Source organism: Macaca thibetana, chromosome 11 (assembly GCF_024542745.1).
Source record: "Macaca thibetana thibetana isolate TM-01 chromosome 11, ASM2454274v1, whole genome shotgun sequence".
In the NCBI taxonomy this organism is placed as follows: Eukaryota; Metazoa; Chordata; class Mammalia; order Primates; family Cercopithecidae; genus Macaca; species Macaca thibetana.
In genome coordinates this window covers 124760750-124788226 of record NC_065588.1, presented here as the reverse complement: position 1 = coordinate 124788226, position 27477 = coordinate 124760750, and the positions used below count along the sequence as shown (strand labels likewise).

At 44.7% G+C, this 27477-nt stretch overlaps 2 protein-coding genes and 1 non-coding gene across 3 annotated transcripts in view; all 3 read right to left on the bottom strand.

Moving 5' to 3' along the window:
* The window catches only part of TMEM132C (transmembrane protein 132C), a 435395-nt gene that overhangs the window by 279737 nt on the left and 128181 nt on the right, over nucleotides 1-27477 (bottom strand). The window contains exon 2 of the mRNA XM_050748580.1: nucleotides 11658-12546. Within this exon, the coding sequence (XP_050604537.1) occupies nucleotides 11658-12546 (889 nt within the window). The remainder of the gene's footprint in view (nucleotides 1-11657; nucleotides 12547-27477) is intronic.
* The window catches only part of GLT1D1 (glycosyltransferase 1 domain containing 1), a 582479-nt gene that overhangs the window by 550482 nt on the left and 4520 nt on the right, over nucleotides 1-27477 (bottom strand). The gene's annotated exons all lie outside the window — the stretch shown is intronic.
* LOC126931919 (small nucleolar RNA U13) lies at nucleotides 25815-25918 on the bottom strand. Its single transcript, XR_007718026.1, has one exon. It is a non-coding gene; the product is annotated as a small nucleolar RNA U13 (small nucleolar RNA).

Sequence of the window (27477 nt, the reverse complement as noted above, 5' to 3'; positions counted from 1 at the left end):
TCGTGTTTTAGGGTCTCCTCTGCTAATGAGGAGGCTGGGAACGGTCAGCTTGCTCCTGAGGAATCCACTCAATCCGGCGATTTATTACGCCCAGTAGGAAGGAAAGAGCCGACGATCATGCAGGGCAAGCCAGGTATCTGGACAACGCCTCTGACGGTTTCTCATATCCTCAGATATCAAATAGATAAGAAAAAGCTTCGCTTCCTGAAATGAAGCTATAACGGCATGCACTCAGGCTGTGCTCAGTAATTAGAAGAGTGGATTTGAGAGTGAGGTCTAGACTCCTCTGGCGGACAGGATTTTATTCTCCACGTGGCGAAGGTCCAGATTCCCATTTGTAACTTTGCTTTTCCACCGCAGGGAACATGGCCTGGTGCTGCCAAGGGGCATGTGGCAATTGAAAAGAACCAGGGAAAGACAGAGTGGCAGGCTCTGAAGCACGTCAGGCAGTCTGTCTTCTCGGTCATGGGTTCAATGCTGCCTTCCACCCATCCCCAAATTCACATCCAGTTGGAACTTCAGAACGCAACCTGATCCAGAAAAAGGTCCTTTGCAGATGGAATTAGTTAAGGGTCTCCAAATGAGAGCCTTCTGGATGAGGGTGGGTCTGAAATTCAAAGACGGATGTCCTAGTAAGAGAAAGGACAAAGATACCGAGACACAAAGGAGAAACACAGAGAGAAAATTCACGTGAAGACGGGGCAGGCATTGGATAGATGTGGCCACAAGCCAAGGACCATCGAGGACAGCCAGCAGAGGCAAGGGAAGGCCTTCTCTAGAGCCTTCGGAGGGAGCATGGCCTTGCCAGCACCCTGATTTTAGGCTTCTGGCCTCTAGAAATGTGAGAGAACAAAGTTCTGTTGTTTCAAGCCACCAAGTTTGGGACAATTTGTTACGGCAGCTGCAGGAAACTGATGCATCCTTCTGCTTTGAGGCATGATGTAAACCGAGAGACACAGTCAAGGCCCCCAGACTGCACAGTGGTGGTTGAGAAGCCATTCTGCTGTCAGCTTCCATTTCCAATTTCTCTTTAGAGCCAGTAACTCTGGTTGAAATCAAGGAGACTTGTAATGTGGCTGCTCTCTTTAACAGGGCACACATGTGAGTGCCATTCACTGTGGACCCTCCCAGATGAGTGCCAAGGGGCAGGGGACAGGGTGTACAAAAGGCTGGCCGTGGTGTGCAGGTGGGGAGTTTCCATCAGAACTGTGTCTGCATCATGGATCTAGTGTCTTCACTAGATTATGTGTTGATCTGGGTGGCCTGAGGGCCTGGCTGATGGAGATTATAGTGAAGGGATGCTGAGGCCCTTTCCAATATCCTCTTACTACTACCTCTCCCTCTCCCCTGGGAGCTTCCCTCACCTGTATCCCTGGCCAGCCATATAGGCGTGGAATTTGCCACCTTCAACTCACGTATCTGATTGAAGTTGGCTGGTCCTTGTTTTGGCCATTCTCACTAATCAAAAATGTTGAAGGGGTTTCTAAATGTGATACAGTACAAAGCACAATAAAAAATTAGAAAGAGTGGTCTGGTCCTAAGAACCTTGTCAAGTAATGGGCAAAGCAAAACATGTGGCCGCCCAATGGAAAAACCATCTGTAGGATAAAGTTTTGAAAATTGGCTCAATGTTTAACGTGTAGTTAGTTTAGAGGCAATAAAGAAAAGTCAAGGTCAATAGCCTTTTCTATGACACACATCATCTCTTGGGATATCGTTCTGTCAAGTATACGATTCAGTATTTCGTATATTCACAAAGTTGCACAACCATCACCACTACCTAATTTCAACATGTTTTTATCACCCCAAAAAGAAATCCCAAACCCATTGGCAATCACTCCCCACATGCCATCTCCCGTTGTCCTGGGAACCACTAATCTACTTTCTGTCTCTATGGATTTGCCTATTCTAGGCATTGTATATAAATGGATTCATGTAATATGTGACCTTTTGTGTCTGGCTTTTTTTTTTTTTTTCATTTAGCATCATGTTTTTAAGGTTCATTCATATTGTAGCATGTACCAGTGGTTTATTCCTTTTATGGCCGAATAATATCTCATTGCATGCAAATATCACATTTTGCTCATTCGTTCATCAGGTGATCTGTGCACACAGTGGTATATTATTCAGCTATCAAAAGGAAAGCTGCTGTGAACATTTATGTATTTTGTAATTATGTATATTTCGTGCACAAGTAGGAGACTCACTTCTGAGCAGCCATTAGCCCATCACGTCGGGCTAATTTTTTGTATTTTTTTTTTTTTTTAGTAGAGACGGGGTTTCACTGTTAGCCAGGATGGTCTCAATCTCCTGACCTCATGATCCGCCTGCCTCGGCCTCCCAACATGCTGGGATTACAGGTGTGAGTCACCGCGCCCGGCCCCAAAGCCCTTTTAAAGGAGCAGCCATGATTGGTGTTTGTCTATTAGAACAGGCATGTTCCATGAATCCCACCCCTAACCCTTCCATGGGAATCTGTGACTCTGCTTTTTGCCTTGAGCTGGTTAGAAACTTAGGTTTAGTCTGCAAGGGATTAACCTCCCAAAGTCCCTTTTTTTTTTTTTTTTTTTTTGGAGACACAGTCTCACTCTGTTGTCACCCAGGCTGGAGTGCAGTGATGCAATCTCGGCTCACTGCAAGCTCTGCCCCCTGGGTTCATGCCATTCCCTACCTCAGCCTCCTGAGTAGCTGGGACTACAGGTCCTGCCACCACGCTGGGCTAATTTTTTGCATTTTTTTTTTTTTTTTTTTTTTAGTAGAGACGGGGTTTCACTGTGTTAGCCAGGATGGTCTCCATCTCCTGACCTCATGATCCACCTGCCTCAGCCTCCCAAAATGCTGGAATTAGAGGTGTGAGTCACTGCGCCCGGCCCCAGAGTCCTTTTAAAGGAGGTGAAACCCACTTTTATTTTTTTTATAAGAGACAGGGTCTTGCTATGTTGCCCAGGCTGGACTTGAACCCCCAGGTTCACACAATTCTCCCACCTTGGCCTCCGGAGTAGCTGGGACTATAGGCAAAAGCCAGTCTTTCAACTCTACCTGAATTTCCTTGACATACATTGAGACTCTAGAAATGAATCCACCTACAAACCTCATCCTGGTTGGAAAAATAATACTTCTCTCAGTATTCTTGCATAAATCTTAGCACATTTCTTCAAAGGCTTTCTTCCCTGCGTCAACCTTTCATCCTTTTTGTTTATTGGAACATGGTGAGGGCATACGCTGCGGTTAAGCACGCACAGCATGGTGTTGCCTTGGTTGGGGGAGATTCAGTGACTGATGTGACTGGGCTTCATCCACCAGTCAAAGCAGGACAGAACTAATGAACCAGAAGGTCCCATACACAGCTAGGAAAGAACATCACCTTCTGTGCCAAAGCTGAGAAGCGGCTCTTTGCTGTCTTACTTTCTGAGTGCACTCCTGCAAAGCAAGGGCTATTAAAGACTGCATGCTTGGCATCTAGTCTCTCTTTCGTTCCGTTTTTACTCATGAGAGAGGACTACCTCCTTATTTCACAGTGTTTTACTTCAAAAACGAACCTCTTAGGATTTATGTCCTGAAGGCTCCATTATCAGTCCTGACACACAAAACCTGCCCAGCAAAGGACAAAGAAGCCATGTAACTGCTGTTCTATTTTCAGTGATGTTTGAGGACCATCACAAGACCCACATCCCACAGACCACCCAGATATCTATATTCTCTGCAAGTCAATGGTGTAGGCTCGTGGTTGTCAACCAGGGTGATTTTGTCCCCCAAAGAAGAGTCAGCAATGTCTGGAGACATTTTGGTTGTCAGAACTGGGGCAGAAGTGGAGGGGTGCTACTGGATTTTCTCTATTGAGCAGAGTCCAGGGATGCTGCTCAATATTTTACAATGCACCAGACAGCCCAACACAAAAGAATTAGCTGGCCCCAAATGCTGATGACATTGAGGCTGAGAAGCCAGTCCCTATGCTAAGCATCTCTCTTCACTGCGTTGAGACATGGGGATGTGTCTATTTACTGCACAGAAATTCATGTTAGCAGCAGAGTATAATCTCCCAGTCAAGAGCGATGCTTTATGACTCTCTTAGCATCCCTAATGCAGGGTTTGGAATTGGTTACAAGTAGAGAACAAATCTCTTCCATGTCTATGAATCACATTGTTCAATTAAGAGAGCTTATTTTAAATTGGAGAGGATGAATGATCACTGCCTCTGCTCTTTAGGTATCTATTTCATTGCTTACTGACAAGGCCAAACATTTCACGTCCCCCTATCCCCAAGTTCCTTGCTTTAATAACCTGCAGGGTCAAGACTGACCTACCTACTTACAACCTGCAACTTGAGTCAAACTAACACTGATTTTTTTTTTTTTTTTTTTTTTTTTTTTTGAGATGGAGTCTCACCCTGTTGCCCAGGCTGGAGTGCAGTGGCACGATCTCAGCTCACTGCAAGCTCCGCCTCCCATGTTCACTCCATTCTCCTGCCTCAGCCTCCGGAGTAGCTGGGACTACAGGCGCCCGCCACCATGCCCGGCTAATTTTTTTTGTATTTTTAGTAGAGACGTGGTTTCACCGTGTTAGCCAGGATGGTCTCGAACTCCTGACCTTGTGATCCACCTGCCTCAGCCTCCCAAAGTGCTGGGATTACAGGCGTGAGCCACTGCACCCAGCCCCTAACCCTGATTTTGACAGCAGAATGATTCCGTGAGCTCCGACTAAGCTAGGCTTTGGGGAGGCAGTCATGTGGAAGTCGTCCCATCCTCAACATCCCCAGGGGCTCAGGAGCACGGACGTACGCTGAGATAATTTTCAGAACTGATGACCTCCATTGTCAACATATTTGGAACATCCTTGGAAAAGTAAATAATGCCTACGCTTTCTCTAAGGAATCCTGATCTTTATTTCAAGAAGGCTCAGTTAATTATGAAAGAAAACATCCATGAAAAGGAATGTTTATGAAATAGGTTTGATATTAGGCATTTGGTTTTGCATTTATTCAGTGAATGTTTGCTGGGGCTTTATTTTGTGCCAAGTCATACACCACGGGCTGGGGATATAGCAGTGAACAGAGAGATGGAAAAAGGGCTTACCCTCGTGAATCAACACACTCATATTTGTAAAACCTATCTGCATATGTGTTTTTCATTTATGTTGGTAATTATTTTTTATTTCTTAAAATAGGCTTCCAAAATAACATCATAGCTACAAGAAACAAAGGTTCCATCTTCCACATCTTGACTTTTGGGTCTCACGAACTAATTTGATTATAAAGCAAGGGTTGCCTTTGAATTCACTTTGTGAAGTTGCAGACAAAATTCAGTCTGCTTCTTTTTGCTCATGGAAGACTGTCCTTTGTGAAAATGATCTTGCCAAGAAGGTTCATGCCAAGTTTACACGTATGTTATTAGTCCCATAAATATTTCCAAGAAGTCCAGGCCCCCTCAGTGAAGCCACTGTGCGAAGACCCATGGAAGACAGAAAGTCTCTGGGTTTCTCAGTGAGGAGAGATCATTCAAGGTCTCCCTGCATGTCCTCCATGAATTTCCCAATAGAAAAGAACAAGCCATGGACCTCGGTGATCCGACATTCTGTGTCCTGGGTGGTTTTCTCCTGTGATCTAACCAGCAGCCAAAGGTGGAGGCAGCTGGAGAGATCTGGATGATATACACACCACGTGTTCTTTATGCACTCATTGGCTGATGGGCATTTAGGTTGATTCCATATCTCTGCAATTAGTTATGTGTACACAGAGGCATATAGAGTGCTAGAATGGATGCTAGAGACTCAGAAGGGGAGAGGGTGAGAGGCTGTTCAGGGATGAAAAGTTACCTATTGGGTACAACGTATGCCAGTTGGGTGACAGGGGCACTAAAATCCCAGACTTCACCACTGTGTACTTCATCCCTATAGCCCCAAACCACTTACACCCCCTAAAGCTACTGCAATGAAAAAAATACAGTGTTGGTTCCCAAACTTCAGCGAGACTCATACCAACTTCACTATTATTCCCACATCTGTGTATATCCTCTTATATTATTTCCTTCTTGAATATTTTTTCCTTAAAACAATGATTTTAAGCATCAAAGTACATTTTAATTGCATTAAAATTATAATACATTATCTAGGAAGTGAAAACCTGCCTCTCCCACACGATTTCCATCACAGAATGGCAGCTCTGCCCTTCATCCCCAGCGTCCTGATGCTCTGTGCCTCCTTCACACAAGTGTGCCCACAAATCTCATCAGTCCTAGCTTTAAAATTAATCCAGAATCTGGACACTCATTTATACCTCTGCTGCTGTTATCCTGATCCCAGCCTCTGCCTTCTCTCACCTAGATTACTGCAATACATAAAAATAAGTTACATCGTGACATTCCTTATTCAAAACCTTCCAGTAGTCCCCATCTCACCTGGAATAAAAGCGTTTACAACGGCTCACAAAGTCCAAGGTGATGTGAATCCCAGCTCCCCTCAGAGCTCACCTCCCCCGACCTCTCCTATCTTCCATTCTGTTTCAGCCACATTTGTCTCCTTACTGTTCCTGAAACAAACCAAGCAAGTGTCCCCAGGACTTTTGCACATGTTTCCCTGCCAAGACCACACTTGATTCAAATGCCACTTTTTCAACAAAGCCTGCCTTGACTGTCCCCTTAAATTGTATTCTCAGCACTTTCCATTCTTCCTCCCTTGTCCATTTTTTCCTAAGCCACTTATCACTATCTATTGTGTTTACTTGGTTATTATTATTATTTTATTATTATTATTACTGAGACAGAGTGCCACTCTTGTCACCCAGGCTGGAGTTCACCGGCATGATCTTGGCTCACTGCAACCTCTGCCTCCCGGGTTCAAGCCATTCTCCTGCCTCAGCCTCCCAAGTAGCTGGGATTACCGGTGCCCGCCATTCTGCCCAGCTAATTTTTTTGTATTTTTAGTAGAGACAGGGTTTCACCACATTGGCCAGGCTGGTCTTGAACTCCTGACCTCAGACAATCCACCCAGCTCGGCCTCCCAAAGTGCTGGGATTACAGGTGTGAGCTACCATACCCAACCCAATTTTGATTATTTTTATCTTCCCCCACTAGGAAATCAGCTTCACACAGGCAGGGGGGTCACCGATTCCATTCAGGGCTGTAGAATAATGCCCGACAAATGGGCAGGGGTCAGTCCATATGAATTGAGTCAATACTTACCAAGTGAATGAAAAGAAATATCGTATCCACAGTGAAAATGGAAAACCACTGTTTTGTTTGTTTAGCATTTGGGCTATCAAAAGAAAATAATTATAAACAATGAAAGCAGAACAAAGTTTTAAAATTCCAGCTAGAAAAGGAGAAGGCTTGGAAACAGTGACCTGTCTTTCTTTTTGCCAAAAAAAAAAAAAAAAAAAAAAAAAAACAAGATAAGTAGGGGCTCTCAGGATGTTAGAGGTATGCTAGCAGAAAACAAAACTTTTCATTGTAACATTATAAGAACTGAATGACAACTGAACACAAAGCCTGTATACACTCTGCAATTCCATGGCGCTTAGCGTCTAGCATTGAACATCTCTTGTACACAGCTGTGAGCCAACACGCGGAAGTCCAGAGCCTTCCCACCCACCCTGGAGAGTGTGCCGTTCATAAAGCTCATTTTATGCAGGATGGAATTCCAGGGACTCTGTCTTCACCAGCTGGCTGGAGGCTAAGCTCTCTGAGGGCCTCTCGGATGTTATCTAGCTTAAGGCAGATGGTGCTCAAATACCTACGGGGTTCTTGGCAAATACTAGATTCAGAAAGAAGGGCATGCAGTCTTGGAGACTGTACTAACTACACCCCTCGGTTGTGTCACTTCTTGGTACACACGTGCATTTTGATTATGTCTATCTTGCCTACTAGAACATAAGCTTCACTCGGACAGGAAGCTTTGCCTGTTTCATTCACTGCTGTAGAACAATGCCTGGCAAATGGGCATGGTTGGATACTTGCACATTGCATTGATGATACAGAAACACACAACGTATCTAGGGGCCTGCAAAGATGGGCATCTCTGCACAGGAAGGAAGTTCTCTGTATTCCCTAAAAAAAAAAAAAACCCCAGAGAAGCAGACCGAGCTCATCTTTTCCTAATGGACACTGAGAGACTTGGGCAGGTGTTCAAGGAACTAATTCTTCCAACTGAACTTCCTTGCCTTTGAAAATGTCTTCAGTCACAGATAAGCTGGAAAGAGATAAGGTGTCCTAAGACCTACATTCTGACCCAAACATCCTCTGTGGTTTAGTTAATAATGTTATGCCAATGACCGTTTCCTGGCCTCAATATTGTACTATGATTATATGAGGTGTTACTACCAGTGGAAGTTGGGGGAGGGGTCTACGGAAGATCACTGTATTATTTTTGGAACTTCTTACAAATCTGTAATTATTTAAAAACACAAAACCTTAATTTTTTTAAAGAAAAACCTTCAGCCATGTTGGGAAAACAGGAGAATTGGAGAGAGGGGGAGAGAAAGAGGGAGATTAAGGGAAGGAGAGAAACAGAGAGACTCCACACAGAGCAAAATTCCAGTTGACACACTGTTGCCTGCTGATCATTTTGGCAACTCAAATTAAGCCAAGACTCTGAAATGTGTATGCCGTCCATAACGTCCCTTTTTAATTACTGAAATTCCATCTTCAGAATAAGAACGAACCTCAAAGACGGGTCTTCAGATGGTTGGTTTGTTCCCTATTCTTTGAATTCCGACATGCCTGAGACACAAGGACTGGCATTTGCACATGTGTTTGGGGAAACTCTGCTGCTCAGACTTTCTCATGAGCAATTGCTTTTAGCTCTTAGGAAATTTGCTTCGAATTTAAAACCTGAGGTAAGGAAATATAACACGTGCCATATCTTGGTGAACAGGGAGTGAGGCGGATCTTCTCTCCCCAGGACTTTGATCTGTGACGGGAAAGATCAGAAGGGAGGGAATAGAGCTGCTGCCCTTGACGGCACTAAGCAGTGCCCTTTCATGTGACTAAGTCTTACCCCCAGAACCACGCCATTAGTAACCTCTGTGCTACAAACGCTCCTGTCACTATACAAAGACACTGCCCTTTAAACAACATCATAGGACAATGGGAATAATAGAATTTTCAGAATAAATTTAGTAGTTGTTTCACACAACACACAATGTCCACTTACTGCGAAGACAGAATTCAATGCTTATTGAAGGTTTGATGGGTGTTTAAAAACAGCCCTGTTAGTAATATTCAATGTTGACAGAGAAGTTTCAGTGCACCAGACACTGTTATGAGCACCTTGCAAATAAATATTAGTCCACTGAATCCTCACAACCCATGGAAGCAGGTACTATAATTACATCTGCTTTAGAGAGGAGGAAACTGAGGCACGCAGAGGTTAGTTAACTTGCCTATCATCACAAGTAAAAGGCTGTAAGTAAAAGAGATGGGATCAGAATTGAGGTCAGCTGGTTGGAAGACCTTTGTTCACCACCACCATGACTCTCTTTGTGATGAAAAATTCAGAAAACAGATCCTCCTCTCTGAAGAGCCCTATCTAAGCATCCCTTCCAGGTGCAGCTGGAAGGTTGTGCACCTCAGACCTAGGGACCCAGGTGGCTCGGCTTGAGCTCACCCTGGTAGACACCAGACCCTGCATTTCCCGAAGAGGAACATGAACGAAGTGCAAGGGGGAAGATGATGACTCTAAAATTTTACAACGACTTAGCATGACATCAGTTCCCCGTCTTTCTGTCTCCAGCTTCCGAAGCCAGACATAGTTGCATTTATTTCGTGATTGATCTGAAACTTAGGGGGCAAAGGGACTTACCAAAAATTAAACTCAGATCTCCCAGATCAGTACCTTTTTTTTTTTTTTTTTTTTTCTTTGAGATGGAGTCCCGCTCTGCTGCCCAGGCTAAAGTGCAGTGGTGTGATCTTGGCTCACTGCAACCTCCACCTCCCAGGTTCAAGTGATTCTCCTGTCTCAGCCTCCTGAGTAGCTGGGATTACAGGCACATGCCACCATACCCAGCTAATTTTTTTGTATTTTAGTAGAGACGGGGTTTCACCATGCTGTCCAGGCTGGTCTCAAACTCCTGAGCTCAGGCAATCCACCCGCCTCAGCCTCCCAAAGTGCTAGGATTACAGGTGTGAGCCACTATGCCCAGCTGATCAGTATCTTTTTGAATCCAAGCCAGGGGGAAACAAACACAATATGCAGATCCTTTTATCTGAATATTGGCTTCCTGGCCCCTCAGTGACAAGGTCATGATACTTTCAATAAGCTCCGGATACACTGACAGCGAGACCTGTTCCTTCCCAGCACGTCCCTCACTGACCACCAAGGTTCACAATGCCAGTGCCATGCGAATCTTTGTACAATAAATCTCATAAAAAGATGTAGGATTTCATGACGTTGCTGAAAGGGATGGCATAACAGTCCTCCAAGCCTATCCAAAAAACACTGGCAAATGAAGATCTGCAAAATTGGTTCATTTAAAAATTGAAAGGCAAAACTACAAAGACGATGACAAGATGTATACTTCAGAAGACAGTTATTTAAATCTGAAGGACTAGGATGAGAAACTAATGGAAACCTCTGAACCTTTTTATAAATGAAAAAACAAAAGCAAAACAAAAAAACTTCAAAAATAAGCATCCTTATAGTCATATTACAAAAGTTAAACAGAAATGAAACATGGTGTGATAGGCTATCATTCTAGCTTGCAAATCAAATATTTTTCCAAGCCACTCATTCAAAATGTGATTAAGGCTTTACTCTGACGAGAATTCTAACAAAACATAGCTGCCATTACAACCTAACTCCCTAACCATAACAGGAAAAAAAACTTATTTTTATCCAATTTATTTTTTAAACAAATTTCAAACAAATACTTTTTTCATTATTATGACAGTTTAGTCCACATTTTAAGAGGATTTGCTTTAAATGAATTTTACCCCAGTATTAATTATCCTCAGAAAACATGTGCTCCTGTACCAAATTTTAGAATCATTATACAGAGTGACAGAGCAGCCCTGTTAGAGCTTGGATGCTGCTCTCTGTTGAATCTGCAATGGTGACAGTAGGTGGATTATCCCGCAGCTTTGTTTATTTGTTTTACAAGATGGAATACCTTTGCGGAAGAGTTTTATGTCCGGCATGTTTGCTTAATTGTTGCTTAATTCATGCGCTAAGGCCTCCCAGACACTAACTGGCAACATTTAACATCACCTAATTAAAAAAAAAAAAAGGTACTATGCTTGGCTCTTTCCACGTATATACCCAAAGTGAGAGCTCATCACTCCTCTGCCTTTTCTTGGGCTTCTTGAACATGGACTTTCAATCATGCAACTCCAGTGATATCACATCAAAGGATCCACAGCAGAAAAAGAATCACGTCCCTCTCCACGTGTGAGGATAACTGAAGGTCTAGAGAGGCGGATGACTCTGTCTAGATCCTTTTGGATATAACTTCCGCCCACCCTTTGCCTCTTCTTCCCTCCATAACCCACGGTGGAAGGAGAGCTGTTGACAGTATGTGGGCAGGTGCATAATTAGCCTTCCCCTGTTAATGCTGAACAGTGCCCGAAGATAGTGAAAATCGACGCTTCCTGAATATCTATCTGCCACGCATGGAACCCAGTCTCACACCAGCCATGCCAAAGATGAGCAGGGACAAGCATGGCACCTACCTCAAGATGAAGAAGTCCACGGAGGAATTGCTGGAGATGGTGACATAGGCCGTGACCACGTCTCCCTGCTTGACTGGCCTGGAAGGCAGCCAGATGACCACGTTACCATCCAAACGCAGCTCGCTGAGCTGGGCGCTGTCCTGGGCCCGGTAAAGGCCGACCGTGCCGATCCTCTGCAGGTGGGACGTGGTTTCCTCCAGCCCATCCTTTCCTGGACGGATGGCGTTGCCCTTCCTGAAGTCACCCCCGGCACAGTCCCCTCGCTCAGCCCCTGGGTGCACGGTGTAGTAGAGCTCCACGGGGGTCCCCTCCGGCTGGTCCACGAACTTCTTCCTCCCGGCACCCAGCGTCGGGGCACTGAACCAGCTGGACAGGAGCTCCAGCTCGGCCACACACAGCCCCAGGTCCCCCTTCAGCCGGCAGCTGCCCCGCACCTCTCTGGTCTCTCGGAAAGCAAAGAGCCTCAGGCACGGCAGCTTCTCCCCGGCGCTGCGGTCGTCCCAGTCTCTGCCCACGATGTGGAACAGAACCTGCACTTTGGGCCGGCTCAGGTAGACTCTGTCCCGCAGGATGTGGGCTTTCAGTTTCCAATCAAAACTAAACTTACTGGTTGGACCTAAAAAGTTTGAAGTCAACATCAAGTCCAGAGGCACAACCTTTTCCACAGAAAAGGGTCCGTAGCTGGCATTGAGCACTGGGGGCTGCCTGGTTTTGTAGGTAAAGAAGGACTCCACCCTCGACTGCAGGCTGGAGTTGCGCAGCAGGTCCTGGCCGGCTTCCTTGAGGAAGAAGGAGGTCTCTGCTCGGAGGATGTGGTAGCTCACAGGTAGGTAAGGTGGCAGTGAGGAGAATCGCTGTATGTTGTCTGTGACCCCGTGACCCTCTATCACTAGAAAGGGAAACAGAAAAGAAAAGAAAAAATCAAAGACACGATTATTAATGGGCTGCTCATTAGCTGTTAGGTCTGTAGGCCATTTAGAAATGAAGGATAGAAATTCTGAAGTCCACTTGGCTAGAATTTTTATATTCTTTCTGGAATAAGTCATTAAAACGATTCTACATGGTCGGTGAATTATGCATAGACTTATATTAGGTTGAAACATGTGAAAATGAGAATTCTGTAGAGTAAGATTCGTTGAATGGTGGCAATTTCATAGAGTTCAACTTAACAGAATGATGGTAAATTACCTATAGGAGTAAAGTGGGTATTTTATGAATAATTGGCATGAGTTTAAAATGTACTTAATGGCACTGGTACATAAATAGCAAAACAGGCCAATGTATAAAGTCCATAAATAAACCTAAGAACATATGGAAGTTTAGTCAGTGATAAAGGTAGCATCTCAAATCCGGAGGTAAACATAGCCTTTTTTTTCTTCTTTATAATTTTTTTTTTTTTAAATAGAGATGGGGTCTCACTATTTTGCCCAGTCTGGTCTTGAACTCCTGGGCTCAAGCAATCTTCCAACCTCGGCCTCCTAAAGTGCTGGGATTACAGGCATGAGCCACCACCTCTGCTGCAAACGTTGACTTTTAAATCATTGGTGCTAGGACAACTGTACAACCATTAAGAAAAAAGTAGATCCACACCCCACACCATACATAAGACTGAACTTCAAATGGATCAGCAATATAAATCAAAGAAGTTATATCTTTCAAGCACTAAAGAAAACATGGATGAATTCCTCTATAACCTGGCTGTAGGAAGAGCTTCACAATTATGACTCAAAATCTAAATGCAATTTAAAAAATTTGCCTATATAATTTAAAAAATTGCTGGGAAATGACAAGCTGGGAGAAAATATTTGCAACACATGTATCACATTAAAAGGGCTAATGGCCCTAATATACAGATCTTGAAATTTGAGGAAAAAGATTTTTAAAAATTGAGAGAGAAGTGAGTAAAGGATATGAACAGATAGTCACAAAAATATATTAAAATTGTTTATATATAGATATATATATTCAAAACTAATGAGCATCACTCACAATTAGAGAAATACAAATGAAAACTACAAATACCACCTCTTACCTATAAGACTGACAAAAATGACCAAGTATAACACACACTGTTGGGAAGTCGACAGGCAATAGGCAGTCTTAGTGTATTGCTGCTGAGAATGAAAAGTGGTACGACCTTTCTGGAAGGGAACTTGGCATTACATTTGCATTTTTCTTTGACTCTTTCATCTTACTTCTAGGAATCTACTCTGAAGATACACCTCTGGCAATTAGAAAACACATACACACAAGATCATTTATTGCAACACTTTTTTTTTTTTTTTTTTTTTTTTTTTTTGAGATGGAGTCTCCCTCTGTCACCCAGGCTGGAGTGCAGTGGTGCGATCTCAGCTCACTGCAAGCTCCACCTCCCGGGTTCACGCCATTCTCCTGCCTCAGCCTCCCAAGTAGCTGGGACTACAGGTGCCCACCACCATGCCTGGCTAATTTTTTTGTATTTTTAGTAGAGACGTGGTTTCTCTGTGTTAGCCAGGAGGGTCTCGATCTCCTGACCTCGTGATCTGCCTGCCTGGGCCTCACAAAGTGCTAGGATTACAGGCGTGGTGGCTCACGCCTCAGAATTGGTTTTAAATGCAAAATATTTTGACACAACCTTCATACCTCTATGTAGAAAAATGGTTGAATAAACTACACACATAGCAGAGTATCACGAGCTGCAATAAAAAAAGGAATAAGATCTGTATGAAGCAATATGGAGTGCTTTCAAAAATATATTGATAAGTTAAAGAGCATGGTGCAGAAGGCTATCTGACTACACTAATTTCTGTGTAAGATAGAAGGGGAGTGTATTAGTCTGTTTTCACACTGCTAATAAAGACATACCCAAGACTGGGAAATTTGAAAAAGAAAGAGGTTTAATGGACTCACAGTACATGGCTGGGAGGCCTCACAATCATGGAGGAAAGCAAAGGAAGAGCAAAGGCATGTCTTACATGGTGGCAGGCAAGAGAGCTTGTACAGGGGAACTGCCATTTATAAAACCATCAGATCTTCTGAGACTTACTCACTACCCCAAGAACAATATAAGGGAAACTACCCCCATGATTCAATTATCTCCACCTGGTCCTGCCCTTGAACCATGGGGATTATTACAATTCAAGGTGAGATTTGGGTGGGGACGGAGCCAAACCATACCAGGGAGATAAGAAAATGTCTATGTATTTGCTCATTCATGTAACACACATGAACACACAAGACAAGAAATCAGAGTCTGTAAGGTTGGTTATCAACAGGTGTTGGGTGGGAACCAGGCAGAAATAAAGGGGGTTGAGGATGGGGAGGAAAGATGGAGGGTGTATCTTTTTTGTATAGTTCTGACCTTTGGAATCATGTTAATGTTTGACATATGATAATAATATCAACACGGGTAAGTAAAAACCCTGAATTGGTCACAAGTGGAAAGAAATGAACTTAATTATATTTCAAATGAATATCAAAACCACACTGAAGGAGGGTAAGGGAGAACTAATCCAAGTAATTTTGGACACATATTTGGTCTTTTTTTAATTCCTCATATCTCCCTTAGAGATTTTGCTGTTTATGTTTATTCATTTGAGCCCAGTTCCAAGGCTCAGATCCCTCTGGCCCCCTCCTGAGATTCAGCACACCAAGTGGCGATACCAATGGGGGTGTAAACCCAGAAACTTCAATTGCCCCAAGTCTAACTTTGAAAAAAACCCAAGAAAGCCCATCTCCTTGTTTCTGTCTTTTAAAACCCCCAGAAAACCCAAACAAGACTGCATTCGTATATTGAGAGAGGAGATGGGAGTTGCTCTCTCCTTCTTTCCAGCCTTCCCTCCTGTCCCTTCCTCTCAGTGCAGCCTGCGCAACACGCCAGCATATGGGGCAGCCTGGCTCTGCTGTCCTCTGGAAGGACCCTAATCCTTTTCCCGGCAGGGACACTGGCGAGCAGATCAAAGCTGCCTTTGGTGCTGCAGCCAAATGGACTTGGATTGTCAAGATGGCTTTTCAAAGAAATAACATTCTCTCCAGTTCTCAGCCCAGAGGCCTTGTTCTGGGGTCACCAGCAACAAGGGCACATTTGCCTCCCTCTCTTTAGGGATGGCTCGGCACTTCCATTTTAACCCCCTAATTTCAGAATCAGCTTAAAACATGCGCAAAAGGCCCTGCCGAGGTACGACATTCCAGAAAGTCTGGCTCTCTGTCCTTAAACACGGACTATTTAGGCAACTTGTCATGGTTTGTAAAAACCAACAGATGAATTGATGCCCCAATCAAAAAAATCCTCTTAAATCTTGAAGTGTAGGGACTTAGAGACTCATCTGTTTGGAGAAGGTTGTGAGCCAAGGGCTCTGTGAAGGGGCGGGGCACAGGACTCCAGGCCCATCTGCAGCGGGGGCATTCGCCAACAGAAAGCATTTGTCAACAAACCTCCTGTCTTAGGGTTCTTCCATTCTTTGAACAGGTCCCTGTTTATCCTTCAGATGAGGAAAAATGAGAAGGGATGAAGTGAAGTGAAGCCTAGCTCATCCCTTCCTGTTGAGCCTCATTCTGAATTCTTCCAGCTCACGGGGGATTTGACTTGAGTCAAGAAGTGACAGACACCATAAAGGAAGGAGCAAGGCCTTGTACAGTGGCTAAGGGAGCTTCAATTTCCATAAAGAGGAGAGAGAGACAGAGACAGAGACAGAGAGAGAGAGATTGAGACTGGTTGATCTAGGTATTAGCATAATCATAAGAACAATGGAAGAGTAATTATAAAATGGCACCCCATCTCCTGTATCTACATACTTATCTACAACCTTTGCATGAGACTTTGCAGTTCTCCCATCAAGAGGTGGAGTCAATTTCCCCACTCTTTGAATCTGGGCTGCCTTGTGATTTGCTTTGGCCAAGAGAATATGGAAGAAATGACAGTATGCCTCTTCTGGGCCCAGGTCTCAAGGGGCCTTGCACATTTCCACTCTGCCTCTTTTGGATGCCTGATAGTAGGAAGAAGAACAAGCCTGGGCCAGCCTGGAGAAAAGACCACAGGGAGAGGAGCGGTGTGATCCCAGCTGAGGCCATCCTACATCAGGCAGCCCATGCCCAGCCCCAAACAAGTGAGCAAGTTCAGCCAAGATCAGAAGCCCTGAGACTCAGGAGGCCTTGTACATGATTAAGTCTCCACATTTCAGGGTGTTTCATCATGAGACAATCCCTGACGGAGCAACCAGCAGTCATCAAGAATTGACCCTATGTATGAGTCCACTTTCATACTGCTATGAAGAAATACCCAAGACTGGGTAATTTGTAAAAGAAAAAGAGGTTTAATGGACTCACAGTTCCACAAGACTGGGGAGGCCTCACAATCATGGTGGAAGGTGAAGGAGAAGCAAAGGCACATCTTACATGGTGGCAGGCAAGATAGTGTGTGCAGGGGAACTGCCCTTATAAAACCATTAGATCCCGTGAGACTTATTCACTATCATGAGAACAGCATAAAAACCCACCCTGATGATTCAACTACCTCCCACCAGGTTCCTCCCATGACACGGGGGGATTACGGGAGATATAATTCGAGATGAGATTTGGGTGGGGACAAGGCCAAACCATATCACCATGGTCTAGGTATGTTTTTAAATGCTTTACATGTGGAATCTCAATTAGTTCTTCACAACCATCTCATGGGGTAAGTATCATGATGACCACTTCTTATACAAGAAGAAATTGAGGAATAGGGAAGGTAAATAATGTTGCCCCAGATCTCCTGGTTGTAAGTGATGTAGCTTAAACTCATGACTGGCTATCTGGTTCCAGAGGTTGTGGTCCACTTGGCAACAGGGCTCACCTTGCTCTACTCCCTGCCTCCCACGTGCATGAGGATTCATTGAGATGATGCCTACAAAGTGTTTAGCAAGTCTCTGACTCATAATAAGGGTGCAAGCAGTGTTATAGCTTAATTATTTCTTAGTACGTCCTTGTTCCAGTTTTAAATTTATTATCGAAGTTTAAATACATCTTGCTCCTTCATATCTCCAGGGTCTCACACATGGCCACTCCTTCTGCCTAATTAATTTCCATTCAGTTTCCAGATCCACCTCACCTCTTCTATGAATAGGAAGCCTCCCTGACTTCCACACGAGGTCCAGTGTCCCTCCCAAAATACCATGCACCTCTCTTTTATATCTTTTCACACAGCTGTAATTTTATATTTGCTTGTGTGCATGTTTGGTTAATGACCATCTTCCCTAACAGACTGGAAGCTCCATGGGAAAAAAGGATAGTGTGTTTATCCAGCAGCGTGCCCTCCTGTCTTGAATATCATGTGACTCAGTGACAACTCATGCAACACTTGAGAAATGCATGAAGTTTGACCAACAGCCCAAACATGAAGCAAGCCAGATGGGGGAAGAAGCCACTTCACAAAACACAGCAGTAAGGTGTACAACGAGGGAAAATGTAGACACCATTTGTTGGAAGGCAGAACTTCTCACGTGTGGTAGGAAGAATTGCAGCCAATATCCATGGACATTCTGGCATCCGGTACCGGGAGATGGCGACTCTCTGCAGCCATTCAGTGTCAGTGCATCAGAGGTGCTGAGGAAACTTTCCCTTCAGGTAAGTACTTTCTTTGCCTCACATTTGCCTACTTTTAGGGCATATGGTCACCCAGAAGCAAACTAACAATTGTTGCAGCAGACAAGAACAATTATTCCTTTCCCCAGTAAAATAATGCACTAGCACCTGTCCATCGGGCTGCTGATAATTGACCAAGAACTTCTTGAGTACATACACGCCCAAGACTGCCTGGTGCAGCTCTCTGTACACAGAGCTTTCAACTGAGGGTGGTGTTTCCTAAGCCTCACACCTCCCTCACTCTCATGACATGACCAGATAATGTATGCACTGTTAATCACTCCAGGAGCTTACTGATAATTGATAACTTTATAAATTAGAATTGAAAATAATGTACTAATATCAATGAATAATTTTGTTTAAATAATCTTACTGTAAATAAAAAACCAAGATCATATCCCCTAATTGCTGCCTGTCTACAGCTCTGAGCCATAGTTTGCCATTTCTTTGTTAAGCGGGGAGAGTATCAAGTGTTGGGTGCCGAAGAGGCAGTGGCTACAAAATGAGATTTTCTCTTAGATAGACTCAGAATAATTCAAACAATTAAGCAGGAAATTCCCACTTTCTCATGTGGTTGAACAGGTGATTTCGCACCATGTCCAGGTATCTCCAACAGCCAACCACAGAGATGCTCATGTGAAGGGCTCCCCGACAAAGCTGTGCAAGGTCCATCTGCACCGTCACAGGCTGCAGCACTGTGTATGCCCCCTAAACTCACCTCTTATCTTGGGAAGCCCAGAGGTAGCAGATTAAGGAATCAGAGGTGGTTGCCAGCCTTTGCTGTGTGTTTTCTCCTGGAAACGTTATCTCCTGACAGCAAGGAAACAATTCCAGGGCTGCCACAGCATTGTGAGTTCTGACCAATGTCTTTCCTCTTACTCCAGTTCATCTGCTTGCACCAACATCTCCCAGAAAGATAGGATAATTGAGTCATTTTTATTGACCTGAAACAATACCCCTGGAAAAGTCCAATGCTGGTTTCCTATGGCCACGGGAGAGAGGCTGGGGAGTAGTTGACAGCTGCACCTGCCTATCTGGCCTCCATGCGGACAGCACGTTCACTGCTGTCTCTCTTCCTGTTTACCCATTTTCTTTATCTGTACTTGCCTGTCAGTGTTGGGGATATTGTGTCCTCCGTCGGTTGTTCATCAGAGAACTCTACCACAAAGCTGCTGCCGGAAATTGAGTTTTTGAGATTCTGAGATAGTGGACAAAGGAGACGGCCACGTCACTCAGCTCCCGGACAGGATAACACTGGGAGAATGAGCCTTTCCACTAACATGATGCACTGCCTTCATCACAACGCTCACTTTCAGACGTGTTGACCAGGGATGGGTTCTTTAGAGCTGATGTTCTCTGGGCTGGGACATAAAGGATGGGTAGGACCTGAGGAGGTTGAATGGAATATGGCAAGGCCACATCACTCAGTGCCCAGACAGGATAACACTGGGAAAATGAGCCTTTCCATGAACATGATGCACTGCCTTCATCACAATGCCCACTTTCAGACGTGTTGACCAGGGATGGGTTCTTTAGAACTGATGTTCTCTAGGCTGGGACATAAAGGATGGGTAGGACCTGCGGAGGTTGAATGGAAAACGGCAAGAATTCTAGGATGAAGAACAATGTAACCAAAAGATTGGGGAGGGAAAGCTCAGGATCCCAGCATGTGAGGACGGGAAGTCCATCCAGGCAGATGGGATGAAGCCAGGGGTTACTCTAAATGGGGCAGGCAGTGGATGCCCACAAATATACTTTGGTAAAAATACTAGGTCCTGCTTCCCTCTTGAATTGGATAAAAATAAAAATGACATCCCCTGAAATAATCGACAGGCACAAGTGGAATTGATTTAGGGTGTGCAAAGGACTTTCCAGAACAGCACCAAAGTAGGGGTTTCTCAGGAAAGGGTGATTTTCTTGAGAAACACGTGGTGACATCTGCAGACATTTTTTGGTTGTCACAACTGGGAGGGGGTTGTTACTGACATCTAGTTGGTAGGAGCCAGGGATGGTTCTAAAGATCTTACAATGCACAAGGCAGTGCCCCCGCCACACATAATTATCCAGCCTACAATCTCAATAGCACTGAGGTTGACAAACCCTGATCTAACTTATCCACATAGGAAGTCTGAGGTAGTTTGTCGGATATTACATACCTAGGAAGAAACAGGGGAAGGACTTTCATCAAAGCCTTCTCCAGCCCAGAAAGAAGAAATGTATCACAGTGGTTAGGAGTTCATGGAGTGACATGAAGTTCAACCATGAATCCTTGTCCCACAATTTCTTAAAGGAGGATTTTTTTGTTTTTGTTTCTTGGAAAGTACCTTAAACTCTTGAGCCTCAGAATCCTCATGTCAATGGTGGGAATCACATAAGACCATCTCACTTAAAGCAATACACTAAGCACTTAGCATGCTTAACAATTAGGAGTTGCTGTTGCTAGTATCATTATCATGACCATTATTTCAAATATGTTCACTAGTTATAGCAACAAGCTTTAAAAACTACAGAAATGGTGGGGGAAGGGTGACATCCATATATGAAAAAAAAATTGGGTGATGTCTATGTGAGAAAGAAAAATCTGAAATTAAGGGAAACGGCTCTTTTCAGGACTTCGGAGGTGTCTGCTGCATCAGGCATCTCTGGTTTACTCACATGATATCAGACACCTGCAGAACAGGGCTTGCCTTTCTCCATACGCCTCAAGGAGAGCCCTGATTGGATTTTCCTTCCAAGTCACTGCAGCTTACTTGAAACACCAGCCAACCTGAATATTTTTTCCTCTCTCCACTGGTGATTTATTAACATTCCCCAGACACAGAATGTCTCTCTCTGCTAAATATGGCTCATTGTTTCTTTTTTATTGAAACAAAAGGCACCTTGATAAATGGATTATTTGATTTCAATGCCTCTTCTGAACAAACCCCGAATATCCTTTGCTGAAATTACATAGCGCGGTTTGCAATTTCATAACCGTCAAACTCGCCTTTAAAAGAGCAGGTACTTATATTCCCCTCTGAGCCCCGGGGGGATATTTCCCCCCTTTTCTCTGGGAGAGCTCCAGCTCCATAATCACTTTCAGAGGCGACTCAGTCAGACTCCTAGAAGTACAGCAAAGGAGCTGTGCCTTTCAAAGACAAATGCTCTAAAATCTTCAGAATCTTGAACTTCATCAGCACAAGAAGGGTGCCTTGGGTAGGCACAGAGGGAAATATTTCCCAGGCGAAGTTATAAATCTAACACGGGCTGCTTTAACTGCATGGTGTCAGTGTTTCCGCAAGTTAAGCTCAGCCAGCGGCTTGCCTGGTGGCCATGTGGCTGATTCCTCCACAGCCTCCGCCTGCCCTCCCCTGCTGACCACCCACAACGTGGCTTGGAACCCAGGTCCATCCGCAGGTGGGTTCTGATTGGCTCAGGCCGGGGCTCTCCCAGGACAGGTGCTCCTCTAAGGGACGGTGTGTCAGCTTCCTATGCTGCTGGAACGAATTACCACAAACTTAGCGGCTTAAAACAACACACATTGTTTTTTTCTTTTTATATAGTCCTGGAGGTCAGAAGTCTAAAATCCAAGTGTCACTAGGGAAATAACACACACTGGGGCCTAATGGAGGTGGAGGGTGGAAGGAGGGAGAGGATCAGGAAAAAGAGCTAAATGGATACTGGGCTTAATACCTGGGTGATGAAATAATCTGTACAACAAACCCAAATGACTCATGGTTACCTATGTAACAAACCTGCACATCCTGCACATATACCCCTGAACTTAAAATAAAAGCTAAAACAAAAACAAAAACAAAAAAACTCCTCGAAGTGTCAGTAGGGTTGTGTTCCTTCTGGAGGCTTCAGGAAAGAATCTGTTTCCTTTCCCATTTTCTGGAGGTCACCTGCATTCCTTGGCTTGGAGTCTCTCTCTTCTAAGCCAGCACCTCGGCAGCTTCTCTCACCCCTGACTTCCTGCCTCCCTCTACAGGGACCCCTGTGATGACATCAGGGCCACCTGGATGATGCAGGATAATCCCCCATCTCAAGAGCCTTCCCTTAATCACATCTGCAAAGTTTGCAGTTTCCCCAGGCAGGTCACATATTTGCAGCCTCTGGCAATAGGGCTGGAAACATCTTTGGGGAAGGTGGCATTTTTGATTAGCACAGTGACTGCAGGGAGGAACACCACTGGCGTGTAGAGAGCGGCCAGTTCTGCTAGGTTTTCTGCACAGCACGAGACCGTTCTAAAACCACAAAGAATTGGCCAGATTCTGCATGGCTTTGCCCCACTGGACATTCACAGAGGTGAGGAACCCACCTACAGTGATCCAAGCAAAGAGCAGATCTTAAACATCCTCTAAATAATTGGGAGAAGGGCAACGATTTCACACACTGTATGTGTTCTAGAATTGCAACTACTGGGGTGGAGATCGGACTTCCACGAAACCTATCTAAAAAGTTGTTTGTCCTTTTTGAAAATTACATCCACAATGCCCAATCTGCGTGTGAAAGTCAACTTGCTCCAACACAGCTGCACCAGTCTGCAACTGTGGCTGACACACCCACGGTGACTCCAAATACAGGAGCAAGTACCTGACCACTTCATTTGGTCTTCTAGATATACCTGTTAAAATATTACTTTACCTTGAATTATTTTTCCTCCCTATGACAGAGCACTATTCTGATTTGTTTTTAATTATGTACATATGTAGGTTATCAAATTATTTCATTTCGTGACTCATAAAGGTGAGGGTTGAGAATGACTGGTGTTAACCTAGGGGTTGGCAAACTTTTTCTTAAAGGGCCATGTAGTAAATATCTTAGGTTTTTGCAGGCTAGAAGACAAAAATCAGTATTATATAGGTACTTACATAATCTTTAAAAATGTAAATACCATGTTTAGCTTGCAGGCTGTACCAAAACAGGTGATGGGCTGGATTTGACCCATGGTCTGTAGTTCGTCAATCCCTGGTCTAAATCAAACAGGGCAATTCCAAGCTCATTCCCATTACCTGGTTCAGTTACACAGAGGCCTAAACCCATGATTCTCAAACAGAGGCAGTTTTGCTCCCAAGGGGACATTTAACAATGTCTGGAGACTTTTTCCATTGTTAAGAATGGGGCTGGCGGCAGGGGGGCGGGCAGCCAGGTGTGGTGGCTTAAGCCTGTAATCCCAGCACTTTGGGAAGCCGAGGCAGGTGGATCCCTTGAGGTCAGGAGTTTGAGACCAGCCTGGCCAACACGGTGAAACCCCATCTCCACAAAGAAAAAGGCAAAAATTAGCCAGGTATGGTGGTGCGTGCCTGTAAGCCCAGCTACTCAGGAAGCTGAGTAAAGAGAATCGCTTGAACCCAGGAAGCGGAGGGTGCAATGATCTGAGATGGTGCCACTGCACTCCAGCCTGGGCAACAGAGCGAGACTCCGTCCCCAACCCTGCAAAAAAAAAAAAAAAAAGAATGGGGTTGGGGGCATCCTGTTAGCATCTAGTGGGCAGAGGGAGGCCAGGGATGCTGTTCAGCATCCTACACTGCGCAGAACAGCCCACCCACCAAATCATCCAGCCCTGAAGATCACTGTGCTGGGCTGGGAAAGCCCTGCCCTAGGCCAAACTGGGCCAAGGACCTATGAGGAGAAGTGTGTCAGGATTTCTGGGAAAGAAGGTCCCTCACTCTTTAGCAAACGCCTTTCACCCCCGGGGCCAATGCGTGAGCAAGTCTCCCCATAAATACTGTTATCCATCTGGAATCCATGCATGAGTGCCCAGAGACACACTTAGCCATGGGCAGGCACAGTAAGGGAAGGGACCGTGCTTTTATCCCAGGGCTTGGCCCAGTGAGGGGCCTGGGAGAAGCTCGCCTGGATCTCACCTTGCTGCTGCCCTCCCAGCCATGTGAGCCAGCGGACTTCCTCAGTGCACCAGGGTTTGCTCTCACCTTCAGACAAAAGCTTCTAAAAGGACACACCTTGCTTCATCCAAACTGCAGTAACTCTGCTTCGCAATTCATATAAAGAAGGAGTCAGCATCCTTTTTTCTGTAAAGGCCCAGGCAGTAGATATTTCAGGCTTTCGGGGCCAAACGGTCTCCGTTGCAACTCCTCAACCCTCTGTGACCGCAACCAGAGACCAATGTAAATAAAAGACTCTATCTGTGTTCCAAGAAAACTTTCCTTTTAAATACTAGAATTTGAATTTCACATGTCAAAAAGACTACCACTCTATCAAACAATTTTTTCCCAACCATCTAAAGACATAAAAATGTAAAAAAATTCTTAGTTTTCAGGCCACCATACCAAAACTGGTGGTGGGCTGGGTTTGACCCACAGGCCATGGTGTGGGGACCCCTGAGAGAGAGGAAGCCTTTCTGAGTCGTGTTTAGTGCATAGGAGAGCTTTCTTAGTGTTTCTTCCGCGCATTTTACAATCTGAATTACAGACCGGGTTTACCTCTTTGATTCAAAATGTAAACATGTTTTTTACTATGCCTCCAAAACAGTTTGGAAATGGAAACCAAAAAGAAAAAAAAAAAATCAGGAGGGTTTAGAGTTGTATAATATAAGCATGTTACAGCAGAATTTAAATATCTGCATTTGCTGCTCACATAGCATATGGTTTGAGAATGTTTCGCTGTATCTATTCAAAGAGAGAGGCATCCATTTATCACAGATGGTGGCATTATTTATGATGGAAACTTACGTTAATCCTGAGAGTCCCAATTATCTCAATTCATATAAATAAAAAGGAGAGCATTCCTGTTCTTTATGATGGTCTTTTTCCTCAAAAATAAAGAGCTTATTTTTAATATAGTCCACATATTTTCTTTCCCACTAATTACAGATAATTAAAAACTTGTATGTACCACTGAGTCATCCACATTTTCCCCCCACATGTAAGTTTCATCTGCTTGCTAGTTAGCATCTGTAGTTTTGTTTGGTTATACCAGCATTTAGAATGATTATATTAATGACAAGTCTTAGGGGACAAAGTAGAAAATGCTTTCCTGATGGTTGAGTAAACAAAAAGAGAAAAGAATACACCAGAAGATAAAATCAATTTTCTCTTTCATTTTATAGCCTTTAACGTGTGAAAAGGACATTTAAACTGAGCTTTCCAAGAGGGAATGGGGAATTATAAGGGAGAATTCTGAACAGTCAATGGAGAAAAATATCCCTTAAGTGGGAGGTGAAATCTTTTATCCTTGTGACACCTGGATTATCAAGACAGGAGGAGGACAAGACAGACAGGAGGAGGACAAGACAGGCAGGAGGAGGAGAAGACAGGAGGAGGACAACAGTAAAACCATCAGTCAGCACCGTGTCGGTCCAGGTGCTACCTATCATATATCGGCTTCTTTGTACTTTCAACAACCCTATGCATGAAGTATTTTTATTATCTCTAATTTTCACATACAGAGATTGAAGCCCAGAGAGATTGAGTAATTCAGCCAAGGTCACACAGCTAAGAATTCTGAAATCAGAATTTGAACTCAGGATCCCTGTGCTCACTTCTGCGCTATCCAGCCTCAGAGCACAGGCTTCATGTTATGTATTTTTAAATTTTATTCATTTCTTATTTTTCACATCAGATGGGCAAGGCGCCAACATCATAACAAGGTCTGAGGGAGACACGTCTCACACATGAGCGTGAAAACCCAATCGTCACCCTTATGGACTACAAAAGGACCTAGGCTTTATTTCAAATCTGTATCTCACTCTGGCTCCATTTTTCCCTGTGCAGAGAGAGTGTCAGTCCTCGGTAGACACAAAGGTTGCAGAACTATCACTGGCTGATGCTCAGGTCAGTCTAGAGATGCTGAATGCCAGCTTGCAAGTATGTACAGTTAGCATCGAAAGGTCAGGAGATGGAGCCCCTGAATCCAGCAGCGCCTGAAGCTGGAGGCCCCTGCACTTTTCTCCTCCATGGCTTGAGCCAGCCTGAGATGTCTTCTTATCATTCTTAACTGACTGATGCTCAGCATCTTGTCTGATGGATGAGGCCCCTGAGCTTATCGCGGTTCTTATTTAATATTGTATCGGCAAGACATCCATCTCAGTCTTAACGTTAATCGGGGGAAAAAATCAACAGAGGGATAGGATAAGGAACAGTCTTCCCTCCATCAACATTAACTAAGAGGCTTGTCTGTGCCCCATGCTGCCTTGCTTCTGTAGGGAGCACACAGATAATTAAACCGTGTTTATCAAACTCATGGGAGGCTGAGCAGAGGGGAGGTGGCCTGTCGCAATAGGGAAAGGCTCAGATGGGAAGAAGTCAGCATGGGCATATGATATGACAGGTGAGAGCAGACTTGCACCCTAATCATTGTTTAGAAGTAGAAGGTGGCCATGTGAGGAAAGAAGCAAGAGGACTCCAAACTGCAGGAGGGCAAGGTTGGAACGCAGAAGAGGGAGGTGCGCTGGAGGAGGCAATGTCCCAAGGGGAGGGGCGAGAGCAGTCCACCTCCATGGGAACCAACTTGTTATTTCAAATTGCGAACCCACAGTAAGAGCAAAAAGCAGACTCACTCTTCTGCTTTGTTTAATGGTGGTTTGTAAGTTTCCCTATGGAATAGAGACCCCCTCGTATGACCCTTCGCTGCCACCTGCCTTGCTACGCTGCTGCGGCTGGGTGCTGAAGGCCCCGATGGTTGCAATTGTTCCAGAAAGATGCACCTTCCTTTGCAAACTCACAAACCACAAAAAACGTCACTCACAAGGGAGATGGAATGAACCATGTTAGAAGACACACGGCGAAGCCCTACCCAGACCTTTCTCTCTCCATTATGGGACCAACGCCTTCAGGTCAAGCAAACCCTATGGTCCCTGGACACAGGTGGAGACACAGTTAGCTGGAGGAAGGGGAAGAAACCACCTTCTACCCATGTGGGAGGGCCAGAGAGATGTCCTGAGCCCAGCTCCTAGAAGGCTACCCTACCCCAGGGCCAGTGAGGCTGGGGGGAGCAGTAGCACATCAGAGCTGCTGATGTGTGATGGGGGCACCTGATTGGAAGCCACTGAAGCCTCTGAGTGCCATCTGCTGACCTAAGATGCTCCCTGGCCAGTGGCTCCCTTAGGGTCACTCCCACTCCTGGGCACAGGCAGACGTGGCTAAGGTGTCCACTGCAGCTTTGCGCTGGATAGGAAATAATAGAAGAACCTATCCACAATAAACTGCCTGAACACAGCAAACCCCAGGAGAGAATGCAGTCGAGAAAGAAAGAGAAGAGAGACAGAGGATAGGGCCCT